Source organism: Lepisosteus platostomus, chromosome 6, assembly GCF_059453375.1.
Source record: "Lepisosteus platostomus isolate fLepPlt1 chromosome 6, fLepPlt1.hap1, whole genome shotgun sequence".
NCBI classification, from domain to species: domain Eukaryota; kingdom Metazoa; phylum Chordata; class Actinopteri; order Semionotiformes; family Lepisosteidae; genus Lepisosteus; species Lepisosteus platostomus.
In genome coordinates this window covers 25,564,303-25,580,904 of record NC_142616.1, presented here as the reverse complement: position 1 = coordinate 25,580,904, position 16,602 = coordinate 25,564,303, and the positions used below count along the sequence as shown (strand labels likewise).

Sequence of the window (16,602 nt, the reverse complement as noted above, 5' to 3'; positions counted from 1 at the left end):
TGATTGTATGGCTTTTCTGTTACCAAACTTAATCTTCCCACAGTCATATCATTACGCAGTTATGGAGAGACTGAAACCTAAAGCCTCTCTCTTTCTAATGCATGTGTTCTTCAGTACCGGATACCCCACTTCCTGTAATACCCTGGATATTTCTAACCAGGAACCTTACTTTGTGTGAATCTCCTCCAATATTATATAATGTCATGTCTGTTTAACCTCCTAAGAACACTCTTAGCTAGTTACTGAGGTCCGGACTCTGAATATCTTCAATGATAAACCATAAAAGGTTTCTTTGTTACCCATCTTACTCCACCAAAACAATCCAAATACTCATTTGTATTTCTAAACTCTTTTCTCTTGGATTCCCGGACTCAAGTATCAATATCTTACCCCACCTCGGCATGCTATAGCTCTTCGATTCAGCCCCTATTGTTATACAATCCTAACTAACTTAAACCTCCTCCAAGGTTAGTTAGGTAATATTAATTTCCCTTCTTGATGCCTCTCAGTTACTACTGAGAACAGGGGAGAATCAGTTTTCTTTTGTTACCACTTTCAGAGGAGTAGTGTTGTAACCACATCATACTGCAAGAGGACTTATCCACTAAAGGACCCATTGGCCCTTTGCTCATGGACTTTGAGCTTCAGGATGACAACAGTTGTCTCCAGTGTACAGTGGAATTGCAAGTGAGTAACATTTCTCTTCTGAAGGGAATTACCCCCAATTCTTTGTGGAATGGTAACATTTCATGTTCAAGCTTATCAAAGATGAGAGAAGTTGCCATGGAGAATAAAATATTCACGTGTCAGTTAAAATAAACCTTTTAACAGTTTTAAAACTCATAATATTTTATATAGAACAAAATCTCATTAGGCTACTTATGATTCATACTGTATGTATTCTAGGTACAAAGTTTTGATATAAAGCTTTTATTTCGTCACCCCATTTTGTCTGATTAATATCTGTTTACCTGCGGTGTATGTTGTACACAAAATATATAATAGTACACATATTTAGTAGTTCAAAGCTTTGAGATATTGCCAGGTATATGTTTTTTAGTTTACTTTGAATGAACAGGAATGAATGAACACGTTATGTTCCTATTACTGTCATTTTATTACTGGAACAGACAATATGGAATGTACTTAGCAGTACAAAGCTTTGAATAAACAGTGCCAAGTTTTCCTTAGTTTACTACGCCTGTTTTGAGTTGAGCCTGCTCATAGTATCACTACTTTTGTGCAGGGATAGATGAGATGACATTCAATTTCATCAATTCATCAAAGCGGAGAATGAAAAAAAATACAGTATCTGCCAACTTTGCCACTGAAAAGAAGCATTTTGACTTGTGTGACCAGCAATGTGACAGCACGAGAGGGTGTCCCATTACGCTTTTTATAACGGTGCGCACTTGAAGTCCAGACTTGCACTATGTCACAGAAGTGCAGACATGGAGGAAGGGCTTAGGGTGTGGTGTGACAATTAGGACACTGCCTAGAAAAGCATACACAGTATACGGCAATTATATTCTAGGGGGAAGTCATCATGATTTCAGAATAAGTAAATCATGTTTAACAAAATTATCAAAATTATTGATTTTTTTAACAAACAATAGAAATAATGACTATAAGGCATATGATTAGGGATATTAAGATACCTTAAAGGATCTTGATGAAACTGCAAAACTAGGTTCAGCAAAACTCAAAACTTAATCATATTCTCAGATGATACCAAAACTGGTGAATTAGCAAACACTATAGAATCTGCAACAAAAACCTTTCCAGACAAAATGTTGGAATATATATACTGTAGTTAAAAGTGTATAGTTTAAATCAAAACATATTAAAATTGTACAACACAGTAGTAAGACCTACTGTATACAATTTTGTTAACTGTTTGTTAATTTTGTCCCATATTATAAAAACTATTGCTGCTCAAGAATCAATCTAGAGAATAAATACCAGATACAGCTCTGGGCATGAAGAACTGCCTTACGCTTATAGGATAAAAAAATCTTTATTCTTAAATGGAGAGGACCTCATCAACACAAGTCAACACATTGATCAACAGAATCAACAGAGACACATGAACCAGAGAAAACAAATGGAAAAGGGGAGTGAGTGCATTTAAAACAGAATACGATTTTTTTTCTCATTTATAGCTAATGTCCTCTAAGGACAGAGCTCTCTCTCACACAACATCAGTCTGGGTTGAACAAGTAAAACTGTATTCCAGTGGTAGTCTATGCAGAGCCACAAACATATATGACACCTAAGGGACCCCATCTAGAAATTGCATAACTTTGTTTTTATTTTAAATATATTTTGAGTTTTATTTTTTTTAATTTACATTAATTTGAAAATATCATGAGTGGATGAGTATCTCAGGGAATAGAGTATGAATGCAGCATACATTTTGCAATTTGTCTTTCATGTATAATTTAATAATATTTAAGGGAGAAATGTGAAGCAGAGTCTAGTAAAAATTCAGATATAATATTAACTTAATTAAAAATGGAATTGGACTTTCTAAGAAGATATCTTGATGACTGCAAACAGTGTGCATTTAGCCTTCTGGCATTTAGATGGTCTCAAAACTATTTTACCTTTCCCAAGCATGATGTTTTCACCATGATGATTTATGTCATTTATCAGTAAAGCCTTTTTCATATTTGCAAAAGAAAAAAATAATTTGAGTTTTAGAACCTTACTTATAAAGTACATGGCACATTTATACTTAACATGACTCATTCTGAACCCTCTAGTGCATTCACTGGTTTTATATGAGTATCACTAATCATTCACTGTGACTCTTCATTTTTTCCACAGCTAAAGATTTGTGACATTTAATTTAGAATTAGTTTTTTCACATTACACATTGCTGGCCTTTTTTCATTTGCAATACAATATATTCCTCATCCTAGGGGAAAAGTTATGGTTTGTTTTTTTTAACCCAGGGCTTACTGATAACCTAACATAAACAAAACACAGGTTAAGCCGGCAATTTTACAATTGCAAGTCTTAGAACAATTGTCAGTTTGACTTGAATAACAAAGATTTATCTTCTATCCACCTCTCCTCAATCTCTTTTAAGTGTAACCTAAAATGCATGCTGGTATAATAAAATATAAAACTTTTTTTCTCCTAGGAGTGTTGTCAATATACAGTATAATATGTTTCAAAATTCAATAAAGAAACTCATTGCCTCAACAACAAGTAAATGAAAATAATTGTATTGTTAGAGATACAACAGTATATTGTCCTATAATGTTTTTTCTGGTTTTACAATAGATACTGATTATGTGCTTATTATTATATCAGATCACCTTAAAAAATGTATACATTGTTTTAATAAACCAGAAAGACAAAAGCTAAGTACATTCATAGACCTTTAAATATTATGCAATTACAAGTGTAAACACTGCATACTGGTTAAGACACTACTGGCAAAAATGTATTGATTCATAGTATATTATTTAAGTGTGTTATGTATTCCTCGCTGTTTTAAATTTCACAAATATAAGTTATCTCTTCAGGACAGAAAAGCCTGTGGAAAACTTACACGATGGTTGTTTTCAAATTGCAGAATCCTGGTGGGTCCAAGAAACAATGTTATCTTTAGAACCAGTTATGCTGTGCTCAGTGACAGGTGTTAAAGGAGGTACAAAACATTTATCTAAATTATTTTAGGTAGTGTGTAAGTGTATACTTCCAAGTTCACATGGCATAAAACAGTAAGCACATTCACATCTTGTTTAGAACCAATAATTCCATGGAGCTAACTACCAAGAGCAATTATCTGTGAAGTTCACAAAGAAACTAACAAAACAGATGGCTCTGTTGCTCAGTAATATGATAGAAAAACATAGCAAAATTAGAAAAGCAAATGAAATACAAATGTATTCAAATCTGCAAGCACTGTCAGAAGCATCGTCTACCACTCTATTCCCTCAAGTAGAATTCTTTAGGGTACACCAAACATTATGTCATTTTTAACTGAATTTGGCCCTAAAGGCTTCTTTGTTCAGTATATACATTTCACCTATTCAGTGAGGAGAGGACAGACCATTCTCAGTGTCCCTCAATGTTTGTCATCAACATGAATATTTATTTTTTTTATTTTATTATACAGTTAAGGTTCAAAAGGAGAATGGTCATTTGTACCATTGACAAGAAGTGTTGTTCTGTCTCAAGAATAACCAAAACCAAGAGTGTAGTTCCCCTAAGCATTCACTAGAGGGAGAAGGGAGTCAGGTTTTCAGCTGTGATCTGGGGCAGCAGATGAGCACCTGACTGTGGAATGTTAAGTACCTGCATTCTCAGGAGGGATTCAGCCTGTAGGCTGAATCAAAGGTAATGTAGAACAGCTGAGGGACTGGAGCTCCTCTTTAAAAGATGCAATTCTGCCAGAGCCTTTTTAGTCTCAGTATGTACAGGTAGTAGTATACTATAGCAATAGGGTTCTCAAAAAAAAAAAAAAAAAAAAAAAAGGTTGTTTTAGGTGAAGTACTGGATGGTTCTAGAATTTAGCAAATACTGTACCTAAGCATCTTAGAAGTGTTGTAGTATTGATTAATTGATAAAAAAGTAAGAGCTTTTATCTTGGGTGTGTATAACCTGAAATCTGTAGGCACAAGGTGGGAATACGTGGGACTGTACAAAGCCCTGTCTGAACTCTGGCCTGATGCACCTTGCTCAAAAATTGTTATAGCCCGAGAAACTCTTCTGCGACAGTCAAAATCCTAGTTTCTAGCGATGTATTTGAGGAGCCTCCTCCTTGACACTTCTTACAGCATCTGATAGTGATCCTAACAAACAAATTCATACAGTACATGTTTATAGCTCCCAGACGTGTCCCAGAAAATGTCTGATAGCTGCTTTGTCCAGGATGAAGGATGAGGATTACTCTCACCTGTGAAAAAGAAGCAGGAGGACTCAAATTCCAATTGTGTAATGTATAAGAATAAGAATGTGGAGTTGGGCATTTTATTTTACACTGAGTGTGTAGATGAGAACCACAGTTCCAAAGGAATGGAAAAACAATCCTGATGCCTTAAATTATGACCTTGATTTCCCCACAAGACTTAACATCCTGTTTGAAGTTAAGAATCATGGATGTGTCCTATGACCTGGTGTACACTCATCAGATATGCAAAAACATGGGAGTAGTACCATGGTCTTCCTGCCCAACCACCATCCCCCCCGGAGATAGGTTGCTATGCAACTAGACATTAGGTCAAACAATCTGATGCCTACAAAATGCCCAGAAGTAATTGATTACCAGGCAGGAGAATGCAAATTTCTTACTACCCTTGACCTTTGCTAAAATGTACTGGCAGGCATGCCTTGCTGAGACCTCCAAAGGCAAGACAGCATTTGTCTACCCAATTGTTTTTTTCATTCTATGGTATTACCATTTGGTTTGCTTGAGACACAAGAGACCTTGAAATAACTTAAAATCTTTCATTCTGACACAAAATAACTCCACCTAACTGGAAGCTACAGTAGTGGGGCTGATGGTAAACCCCATTAAAAGTAGAATGGGGTTTGCTACCAAATTAATATTTAGACCCCAGTTAGATGAGGCTGCAGCCATTAAGGACTGACCCTGACCACTCATAAAAACAGGCCTTCTTTGGACTTATCGGTCACTACTACTATTTAGGCTTGGTTTTGTAATGTATGCAGATCTGGTTATAGACCTCAAAAAAATTCTGCTCCCAACTTTGATAATTGGACCCCTGAGGCAGAATTGGTGTTTTACCGACTTAAAGTGGGTTCTTTTCACCAATCAAGAATGTTGGGAGTAGATCACCAAGTGCTATTCCTAGGATGCAAAATTCCATCTCATTAAAAAAATGCTGTATAAGTGATAAGGTCCCAGTGAAGTAAGCTATTGGTATTGTCATGATAACTAATAGTGTTCTACTCTTCCAGTTTCTGGTCGTATCATTTTGGATCTGTATCCCTGTATCTTCACCGCGATACTTTAGGTGAGAACACTCCATAGTATTGCTGCTTTTTTTCAAAATGCATTGTCCCATGGCAGCTGAAACATTCCCCTTTGGGCTTAGCTTGGAGGGAGGATATGATCAGCTCTGTCTCTTGGACAGGTTTTGGATAAGCTTTAAGCTACTGTATGATTCTGACGTACAGTAGCACATGAGATTTGAATATGGAATTTTGGTAACCATATTCTCAGAAAGTTGTAAACTGTGTCAGAGGTAATGCAGTACAGCTGAGGAAAAGGATTAACTCTTTTTTTAAGAAGCTTCACAAACTACCAGTTTGTTCAATCTTCCACAGAATCTCATCACAGAACAGCTTTAGCTCTTGGGTGTCTATCAGAACTTTCTGATTCTGTAGAAGTACAAAATTATTTCAGAAAGAACATGTCAAGCCCTTAAATACAGAAAAGGTTTTGAACTAAGGAATTGAGAAAAGTGTGGATGTTCTGAGTATTGTGTAAGTTGAGAGGAGAACTAAAGGCAAAAGAAACAGGTCTTCAACTGTTTACAAAAAAAGTGTACCAAAGACAAAGATATATCTCATCTCCCAGCTAAATCTTAGTTGTGGGAATTTCCCCTGGTGGCACTACTTGTACTATAGGGAAATCTCTCATACTATCTGAAGAATTATAATTAAAATTTATTATTTAAAGACAATGGAGGATTAATTAGCTACTGCGGAAGCTGACTTTTATTAATGTACAGTATATACTGTATACAGTATATGGCCATGTTTTATTACTTTGATCATGCAAATCTGGATATCTCAAGAACTTGAGCAAACATTAGACCCTGTACTTTAATTGAACACATGCATCTTGCAGCTCACTATAGGACAAGCATCATTGTAGTGTATTAAACTGTATTTCCGAGTTCCTTCTTTTAAAATATTTTTTTCAGATGTGAATGCATTAATAGTTATTGCTTGAATACTTTAGGAAGTTATATTTATCAAATATTTTAGAATATTTTTTTGGCAGGAAGGGTATGTGATAGATCAGCTCCAGAATATCCAAACCCAAGGGTGCAGCTTTTGACATTCAGGGTAAATGGTAGCATCAGTACATGAGCCAAGACCTCCTTTGTATGTCTTATCTCAGAAATGACATTCAGAACAATGAGATACTCCCACACAATAGACTTGCTTGTTTATTATTGGATGCAAGACCAGATGGCACAAACTTGCCTTATAACCCAGCAACTAGGATTGCATGACCACTGTCCTACAATAAATTGTGACAGTTCTGACCTTTGCTGATTACTGATAACATCAATTTTGTATGCATTCTAATTAAAAAGAAACGTCAAGGCTTCAGTGCTGGGCACATTTACTCATCAATTACTATCTTATCATGAACAGGTGTCTTTTAGTAAGAAGTCAAACTATGGAGGTAGTACCAAATTTTCTTTTTTAAGTCTTGCATGTATATTTTTCAAAGAAAACATTTAAATAACATTTTCTCCCTACTAATTACATTTGTTTGACAATATTTCATGCCACTAGGACACAGAGAGTTTACCAGGGTGATCCAGGAATGGGTGTTGAAGCCACAGGTCTGTTGTCCTTTGGAGTACTTGCTTCCTCAAGGGAGATATTAAGAGCATCATCCTTCAAGAATCCAAACAAGCATTTGTGTGTAAGCTTACATCATAGTGTTAATACACAATAAAGAGCAGTGAATGTATAAACAAGCTTACCGTTTTCAGCACTATGCCAAATTTCCAATACAATTTGGCTAATATTTGGAAGTATGTTAAAGTACATTCCATGTAGGAAAACCATTTTTAGATTATAGAACATCAGTCTAGACACTAACCATCATGCAGACCTTTTTTTTTAAGTGTCTTTGGCACGGGTTTGCATATTCTTTGCATGTCCAATTATGTTTCTACAGGGCACACCGGTTTCCACCCACGTTTGGAAGATTTTATTGCCACCAGCTACAGTACATCACTCTGCAGCTCACAACTGGCAACCCACTGAAGCTCAGCAGGTGTGAGATTGGTCAATACTTCATTGACCAGTTGGTCAATAATCCCCATATATGAATTGGCTTAATCTCTCTATTCTTCTTCCCACTGATAGCTGATGTGTGGTGGAGGGGAGTCCCCATTACCTGTAAAGCATTTGAGTGGAGTGGCCAGAAAAACACTAAGTGTAAGGAATTATTACTACTTATTCTCATACAATTATTTCAAAAAAATGTTTTTAAATGGGTCATACCTTTACTTCTCAGAAACATACAGTAGGTGTTAATTATTGGGTCACCTGTTTCTGGTACTTTGCACAATCCCCTCTGGCATAAATAGCTTCTTAAAGTCTTTTCCTATAACATTTAATAAAGTTGGAGAACAAAATGGGTGGAATCTTGGACCATTATTCTATGTAGAAATTTTCCAAATTATTTATGTCCTTGGGTCTGAGCTTATGTACTGCCCTCTTTGATTGAAAACCTGTGGTTTGAATTGAGTTTATGTCCGGAGACTGAGATTCATTAAACAACCATTTCCTTGTTGACTTTGAGGCGTGTTTTGAGTCATTGCCATGTTGGAAGGTCCATTGGCTACTAAGTTGCAACTTTCTGGGAGAGGCAACCAGGTTTTTGGCCAGAATACTCTGATACTAACAGTATATGACATCATGAACTTCACGATGACCCCAGGGTCAGTGGTAGCAAAACAGCCCCACAACATCAAGTCTAGCACCATATTTCACAGTGGATATGTTCTTTTCTTTGTATGTCTCCCTCTTCTGAGACTATACGTACCAATAGTGTGGGTGCCCAAGGAAGTTAATTTTGGTCTTATCTGACCATAGCACCTGTTCAAATTCCCAATGGCATTTATCAAAATCTAGCTGCTTCAGTTTGTTTTCTTGTTGTCAGTAAGGGCTTTATTCTGGCAACCCTTCCAAATAGCCTGTTGGCATGAATGTACAGTACTGTTGATTCGGTGACTTTGCGAGCCCAAAATGCAACCAGACAATGCAGTTCTCCAACTTGTCCTTGGATTATTTTTGGCCTCCCTCACCATCACCTGACTGTACATGGGAACATGATGCACTTGCGTCCTCCACCTGGTACGTTAACCACTGTTTTAGTGGTTCTGGAATTCTTGATTATTGCCATAGGTGTTAAGAGGTGTTTAACATGAGTTAAATATAACTTATGTATTTTTGTATCCATTTCCCGGTTTGTGAAGCTCAACAACCATTTAACTCTTTGATTTGTCACTTATCGATTTTATTCCATAGTAATGGATAACAAAACGTTTTCTCATTTACTGTATGTTACCTTTTTTGTATACCAAGATGAAACAAGAAGTCCTGAGTTGCATTTAAGTAAGCAGGATTTTGTTGCAGATTACATTTTCTTTGATTTTCTTAGAAAAAACATTGGGTATCCAACAATTTTGACGTCTATGTTTTTGAGAAAAAATAGTACTACTCATTTAAAAAAATATTTTTCTTTCTAAAGTGCACCAATTATTTTTGAATCCACTGTTTATAACATTCTGTAGGATTTAACTAATAAAACATGCTGTACTTTGTCCTTAAAATCTTTTCAGAATTTTTACTGTATCTTTTTATTTTTAGTTGATATAAATTAGTTCCACTCAATTTACTATATGGTATGAAAATAAATAGTCGATTGTTCTTCCCTCTTACCATTGAAATAAATTTAGCTGATATTGCATTTACTGTATGTGTAGTTTTTTCTTCATTACATTATATATTTGGTGAAGACATGATTGTTTAGAGGAGTGTAAATCTAGGACTAATCCACTATAGTTTACCCACATCCCTGATATCAACATTTGGGTTTTCAGACCTTTGGTTAACTACTGTATGTAAATACTGAATAACTGCTATGGTCATTCTATTATATACAGTATATTATTTCAAATCAGGGATGCCCGATTCTGGTCCTCTAGAGGAACAAGCTTGCTTTTGTAAGTCTATCTAAATCCATAAGCAGTTTTAATTGGGATAATTCAACCCTCGCAGTCTAAGACTCCAATGTATGCCTCTCCCTAAGGAATCTCAAACTTAGTCCTGCATGGTCTCTGTATATTCTGGTTTTAAACCAAGCTTGAATTCTCAATTAGCTTAATGTATTTAATTAAATGTATTTATCCACAGAGCTGACAACTCTTAAATATGCCACACATTCCAGATACAGCACTTTTAGAAAGTCGTGGTCTTGGGAAACAGTACTGCAAGTTTGTCAAACAATTAAAGCAGTTTAGTAATTCACAGCTTGGGGGGAAGAGATGAAAGCTAGAAGACACTGTGGCTCTCCAGCAATCAAGAGCTACAGTTGTTAATGACTTCTGTCTCTGCACATTTTCATTTTAAATCAGTTCTTAACTACCTAATTGATCCAATTTGTGGCTTAACTGGGATATACAGTACAATAGATATAAATAGATGTAAAAGACCTGTATATTTTAGTCCTAAAGTTCAAGAGAATAAGAGCTACAAAACTTGTTGGACTGTTGCCCTTGAGGATTGAAAATGTGAAGTCTTGCTTTAAACAAATTACTGAACAAGTGGATAATGCGTTGATACCTTAATACTTGGATTGATTCCTTACTTTGAAGAAGCCTGATTTGGTGTATTGAGGTTTTTTATTTGAAAATCAGGCTATTTAGACCATTTCAATTGCCCATAAATTTCATCAGTCCTAAGTAATAGATAGAAACACCACTAACAAATGTTTTAAATCAGATTAGACCTTCCAGGGACCAAGTTACTTCTGGTCTTTATTCCATCAAAGTTCTCCATTACTTGGTTGTTTTAATCATTTAATTAATTGTAATATTTTTAGTCAGATTCCAAGGTTAAGGTTCACAGGAAACTATCTTTAGTGAAGAGAATATTTTGAGTAAACAACAGTATAATAAATTAAAAATCCCATAAATATCTAAGTTAATTCAAACACTTAAGCTGTTCAAACCCAATTAACAACTACTGTATAACACATTAGGCCCTATAAAAAACTAAGTTTGACACCTCTGGTTTTAGTTTATGAAACCCTTTAAAAAATCTTAGAGAAGTTAATCAATTTTCAAATTTGCTTATGCAATACAGGATTGTGGTGGCGTCGAGTCTAACTTGGAAATCAACAGGCACAAGGTGGGATACGCCATGGATACGCCAATCCACTGCGGGGCACCCACAGACAGTCACACTCACACCAGGGTCAATTTTTTAAGAAGCCAGCATTTCTTTGAACTGTGGGCCCAGGGCCCCAACTCTGCCCCAACTCTCTAAAATACTTCTTTGTAAACCCTCCTAGACTATATACTAGTATACAATCGTAGAGTCAATGATGCTGGAAATGCATGGCCAACTTTACACATTAGGGACAGTATGTTACTGACTTTGTTTTTCTTTGTCTTAAACTGGGTAGAACATTTAGTTATTTTTTTTACTAACCACTATGAAGAGATTAATCTGGAGGAAAACATAATAAAATATGGAGTTTCCCTGTATGAATGTCACTTTTTCCATCCTGGTTTTCCACTGGTGAAATCTGACTATGTATGAAAAAGTGAAATCTTCTTTTGACTCCAGTAAAATAATGTGAAAAGTTATCTTTGTGAACTCCATAGTCACTTGAACCAAAAAGGGGTGAAATATTTGACTAGAATTCTGGATATACAGACCTCACTTTTGCTTTCAAGTGGTTTAGCCTTCCAATCTGCATGCAGCACGAATGTCCCAGTATGTGAAGTTCTATTCACTTCAACATTTTTATCTGTAAATATTAAACAGAAAGACTTTTTGGCATTGTGAACATAATTTTTTTCATTACTACAGTAAGATTCAATATACAGTATAACCTTATATAACAGTGCATAACCTTATTATATTATTCAATATATAACCTAGAACTTTAAATTAAGATTCTGAATTTTGTATTTAGCTTTGTTAAAGAGGAACTGGAACAAAACAGTTAAATGTTAATGTATTAACATATCAGCTGTCAGTTACTCTGGAGAATCAATTCTATGTCTTGATATACACCCAGTAAAGTGCCTTGCAAAAGTTTATACATCTAGTAAAGTTTCCTTGCAAAATTAGGTAGTTTAGGCAACCTTACAATTATATTGAGAATCTACACAAATGTGCTCCATACTATAAAGCTACAAAATGCTTTTTTTTTAAATGCTGACAGGTTCTCTTTTTAAGAACCCCTTTGCTAGAAGCCACAACTTGCATAGTGATGCAAAAAGTCATTAAGTTATGAACACTAGTCAATATCAAATTGTTTAGCAGTACAGGTGAAGTATTACTTAACTCCATTTATTGCACTAAGATTCAACATTAAGAAGTGGAGTGGAAATCATACTGCCTAAACACTACTTGTATCAGGTCACCCTTCCAAATTGAGCAGCTGGGTAAGCAGGAGACTGCTTAGAGATGCCACTGTGAAATTAAGAGTGGCTTAAAAAAAATCATATTTGGAAGTCAATGGTCATCCTGGTAATTATATTGAATTGTATTATATCCTAGTTCCAGCACAAACCTGGCCTATATGAGTGAGGAGCAAGAAAAAAGCCTTTATGGTAAAAGACTGACAACCTTAAATCTCATGATGTATATCATCCCAATTGTCAAGCACATAGTGGCAGCATTAATTTGTAAAAACACTGTTTACCAGGGATAAGGAAGCCTATCAGGACTGATGTGCAAAGGCAAAGGATGGCAAAGGATGGTGCAAAGGCAAAAACAAGGAAAACACCTGAACTTTGTAAAGAGGAAATGGCCTTGAGTAGTCCAGGCCAAGTCCTGGTTTAAATTTAAAAGAATTAATGGCGAGGCTTGACAATTGCAGTCTCTTCGCTATTGCCAAGGAACCCGTCAGAACTGGAACAATTTTCCATTAAAAAATAAAGCAAAGCTAGAAGAGACCTATGCAAACCTACTGATACCAATAATTGCGGTGCATTTTCTTTGCAGGTCTTGCCACTATTCAACCTCATTATTCTTTAGAATGAAAAACATATTACTTGTAGTTAATTAAAGTGTGATTACTGGCAGGAGATGAATACTTTTGCAAGGCACAATGTACAAGTTCCTTGTATACTGTATACAAGTTGTTTTTTTAATATACCTGTGAAATGCTAAGTCAATCACAAAACCTGTTGTCACATAATAGATGGTTAAGGCTCAGATGGTTAGGTACTTTAAACTTAGCCCTTGTTCAGCCACATGTTCCAATCTATACAGTTTTCCTTTAGATCCCCAGGTCTGTTCAAAGTTAATTAAAATAATTACCTTGGTTACAACTGAATAAATTGGAAGGTTATGTTCATTATCATGTAAGCAGTACCTCACGCCATCATTATACACAACTCCAATAATAAAAATAAAACGAAGTATTTAACTAGGTTTTTCCATTCAAACTTGCTTCATATCCAATATTAGATCATTTACTTATTTTGTCTTCTTTTGTAGTTTTTATTAATACATTGTACTGTATGTTACCAAGGTTCTTGTCTTCCAAGGTTTTATGCTTTCTAAATATTTATATTTGTATTCTTGCTCTTTAGAATCTTAACCACCTGCTTTCTGGAAAAGGCTATTGTGCACCCAGAATGGACACAAAAGTTTGTGGGGGTTTTTTTCAACAAAGGAATAATGAGTTGACATTTTGTGGAAGCTCTGGGGCCACTACTGAGTAATATTTGGATTTCAAGGAAATTATGGAGATGGGTTTTGAATGTCTCAGTATTCTAGACTAGATGCTGCACAAATCAGTTCAACAGGAATATGCATGTGCCACAGGGACTAATAACAATGAACATTCTGCAATGGGTACATAAATCATTTTAAAACATAGACAAAGGTATCACTAGACACATAAACATTGTAAAAATTGAATCAATATTTCATATTCTACTAAGTGCTTGAAACGGACATAAAGCAAGTGAACTAGTAGCTTTTAACCTTCATGCAAGGATTGGCATGATGTGTCCGCAAGAAAATGAAAAGGTAACTTGTCATAGAACTTTCACAACTTTCATTGTGTGCCCAAGAGTCCAAAGTTCTTTTCTGTAGAATGAAATAATATACTAGGAATAGACTGTATGAGATCAATAGGTTCAGCAAATATGGTGGTTCTCATCTGAAGCTACATTCCCCAAAAGGGGGAACTACATTCCCCAGAGGACCTGCAATCCTCTGTCACCTGGCTATTTGGAGAAATGTCTGATTGATTGTTTTGAGGCTGGAAAGAAACAAAGCTTCCCAGCTGTGATTTAGAGAAGGATTGAATAAGTCAGTCAGAGCTCAAGAGCTAAGGATTTTGTCTGTTTTTTTTTTCAGTTTTGTTCTATGTTCCTGCATTGTAAATAAAGAGCTCTTTTTTTTTTTACTTGAAGCTGCCTTGTGTGTCCGTTTTCTCTGAGAGCCTGCTATTCTAAAGATCCCGTCAGGGTTGCTTTCCCTCCCACCCTTTCCCTCAGGTATGCCACAGTATATAAAACTATTCTGACCATTAATGCAAGAAGAAAGTGGAACATTTTAACTTCTGTGAAGCCCTAGAGCAGTTATTGATCTCAGCAGAATGGAAATCATATGAGATTCTCTGAAAAAAAAAGAAAGATGCCTACGAGTAAAAGAGATCAGACAGCTATCTACTCACATATTAATGTCGGAATAATTTAATTCTTTGTCGAACAGAGGGATCTGAGCATTTCAATAACTGATTATACCCAATGCCAGTTAAATAATATTGCTCTAGCTGAAAAGATTTTAACTTCTGTTTGTGACATGCAACAAAATTACCAATCTGATTTGATCAAATTCAATGGCTTTCTGAATGTTTGATGTTCATATTTACTGTACCTTTTTATTAAAGCAATTTAAGAAGTCCAGAACAAATTAATTATCCTCACGGTGACTGTGGTATGAAAACTTACTAGGAAGCAGTACTTTAATAAAACACTATACAAACTCATTCCTGCACCAGTCAACGCACCATGGCACATAAATGTATTGCTTGCTATTTTTTACACTACCAGAAGGTGCGGGCCCTACTTCAGGTAAAGAGAGGATGAAAGGATGACTTACCAGCTGTTGAAAATAGCAACCCTTTTATACACAGACGTCATGTCTAATCCAAAGGGGCACACTAAAGAGTGCTTTAAAATGTTATTCTGAATAGTCATTTTTCTGTGTAGGCATATTTTAATAAAAATAGAATAATCCCTGTTCATTCACCTCAGTTGTATTAAATGAGTTATGATAGATTTTCTGGAACTGTATAACATTGATGATACTGAAACTATAAAGTTTAAAACTGACATTTGAAGACTATGCACATAAGAAAATGACCTGAAGCTCGTGTGAACAAGTTACAGTACATGTGATGCATTTATTCTCGATTTGTGGAAAAGCCATAAATAAAATGGATGGAAAAGTGGTTCTGATAAGAGTATAAGTAGAAGCTTGTACAATACCTTCAGTAGAATTGCCTGTAAAATATGTATGGTAAAAACTAACAGTTGTTAACTAACTAGTTTAAATCTAAAATTCAGTGGATTGGAGACACCACCATCATCTACAGATCAATAGGCTGGTACAATCCATTCTAACTTTTTGGCAAATATTTCTCTATTTTTTATTTGTGTTGCTAAAATTGCTTGGTTACCGCAGATCCCCCCAAATCAGGTCCTTTAGGTAAAGATTTTCAGCAACTTCAACAGCACTGGACCACAGGGAGAGCATTACTTTAGTTTGTTTAAGGCTTAACTGAAGAAATTTAACACTTATGCGTGAGTATGAAATTACTTTTGATGTAAGATCTACAAGACCTGTTGGACTGTTACCATCTGCAGCTAAACTTGGGCAGACCTAGCTCACCATTCACCCATGTTTCATCAAAAGAATGACAGTTTTCTTTTGGATACAGAAGCCTTTTGGTCAATTTTGCTTACAAATATCAAAAGGGCTTATTTTGTAGGAAAGCAGTACCAGGTGACAAAAGTTTTATTTAGGATCGTACCTGCTGGTGTTTGGTCTGTCCAGTCACTTGCCACGAAAGTCACAGCTGGTGCCGAGACTGCTGTTATCCTGGTGACTTGTGCAGGCTTCACTGGGCCTATCTGTCCGTCCAAGGCAGAAATAGCCTCTGTGTAACAAACAGTAAGTAAAGTAAGGACTGGGCCAGGCACAAGGCTTGAGCAAGAACAAACCTGAATTCAAATATTAATGGAAAGGTTAGGCACATTTTCACATGTCCTGACCTACCAAGGTAGTTGTGTAATATTTCGGTTTATACCTTAGCATAACTTCATAACTCTTTATTATTTTCTGTTTCAATGCAGCAAAATCTGCATTATAAAGTACAGAAAAAACACAGCAAAGTGATAACAGTTTGAAGTTACCGGAGGTGAAGGATTTAATTGTAAAGCTTTATGGAGAAAATAACATAAAATCCACTTATAGCTCAAATTGTCCCTAGTGCTGAATCACAATTTATTAATTCTGACCTTTATTGTCACGGTAGAGTGCATTAAGTCCTATGAAACAGGGGTAGATTACAGCTGGATACTTTGAGAAAAATATGCTGTTCTCCTTAAA

The 16,602-nt window shown here is 35.6% G+C and overlaps 1 protein-coding gene across 2 annotated transcripts in view; it reads right to left on the bottom strand.

Moving 5' to 3' along the window:
* The window catches only part of tcerg1l (transcription elongation regulator 1 like), a 93,663-nt gene that overhangs the window by 10,749 nt on the left and 66,312 nt on the right, over nucleotides 1–16,602 (bottom strand). For both annotated transcript variants that reach the window (XM_088635045.1, XM_088635046.1), the window contains 3 exons: nucleotides 16,025–16,150; nucleotides 11,679–11,770; nucleotides 7,529–7,617 (listed from right to left, as the gene is read on the bottom strand). In XM_088635045.1, coding sequence (XP_088491171.1) covers nucleotides 7,529–7,617; nucleotides 11,679–11,770; nucleotides 16,025–16,150 — 307 coding nt within the window. The remainder of the gene's footprint in view (nucleotides 1–7,528; nucleotides 7,618–11,678; nucleotides 11,771–16,024; nucleotides 16,151–16,602) is intronic.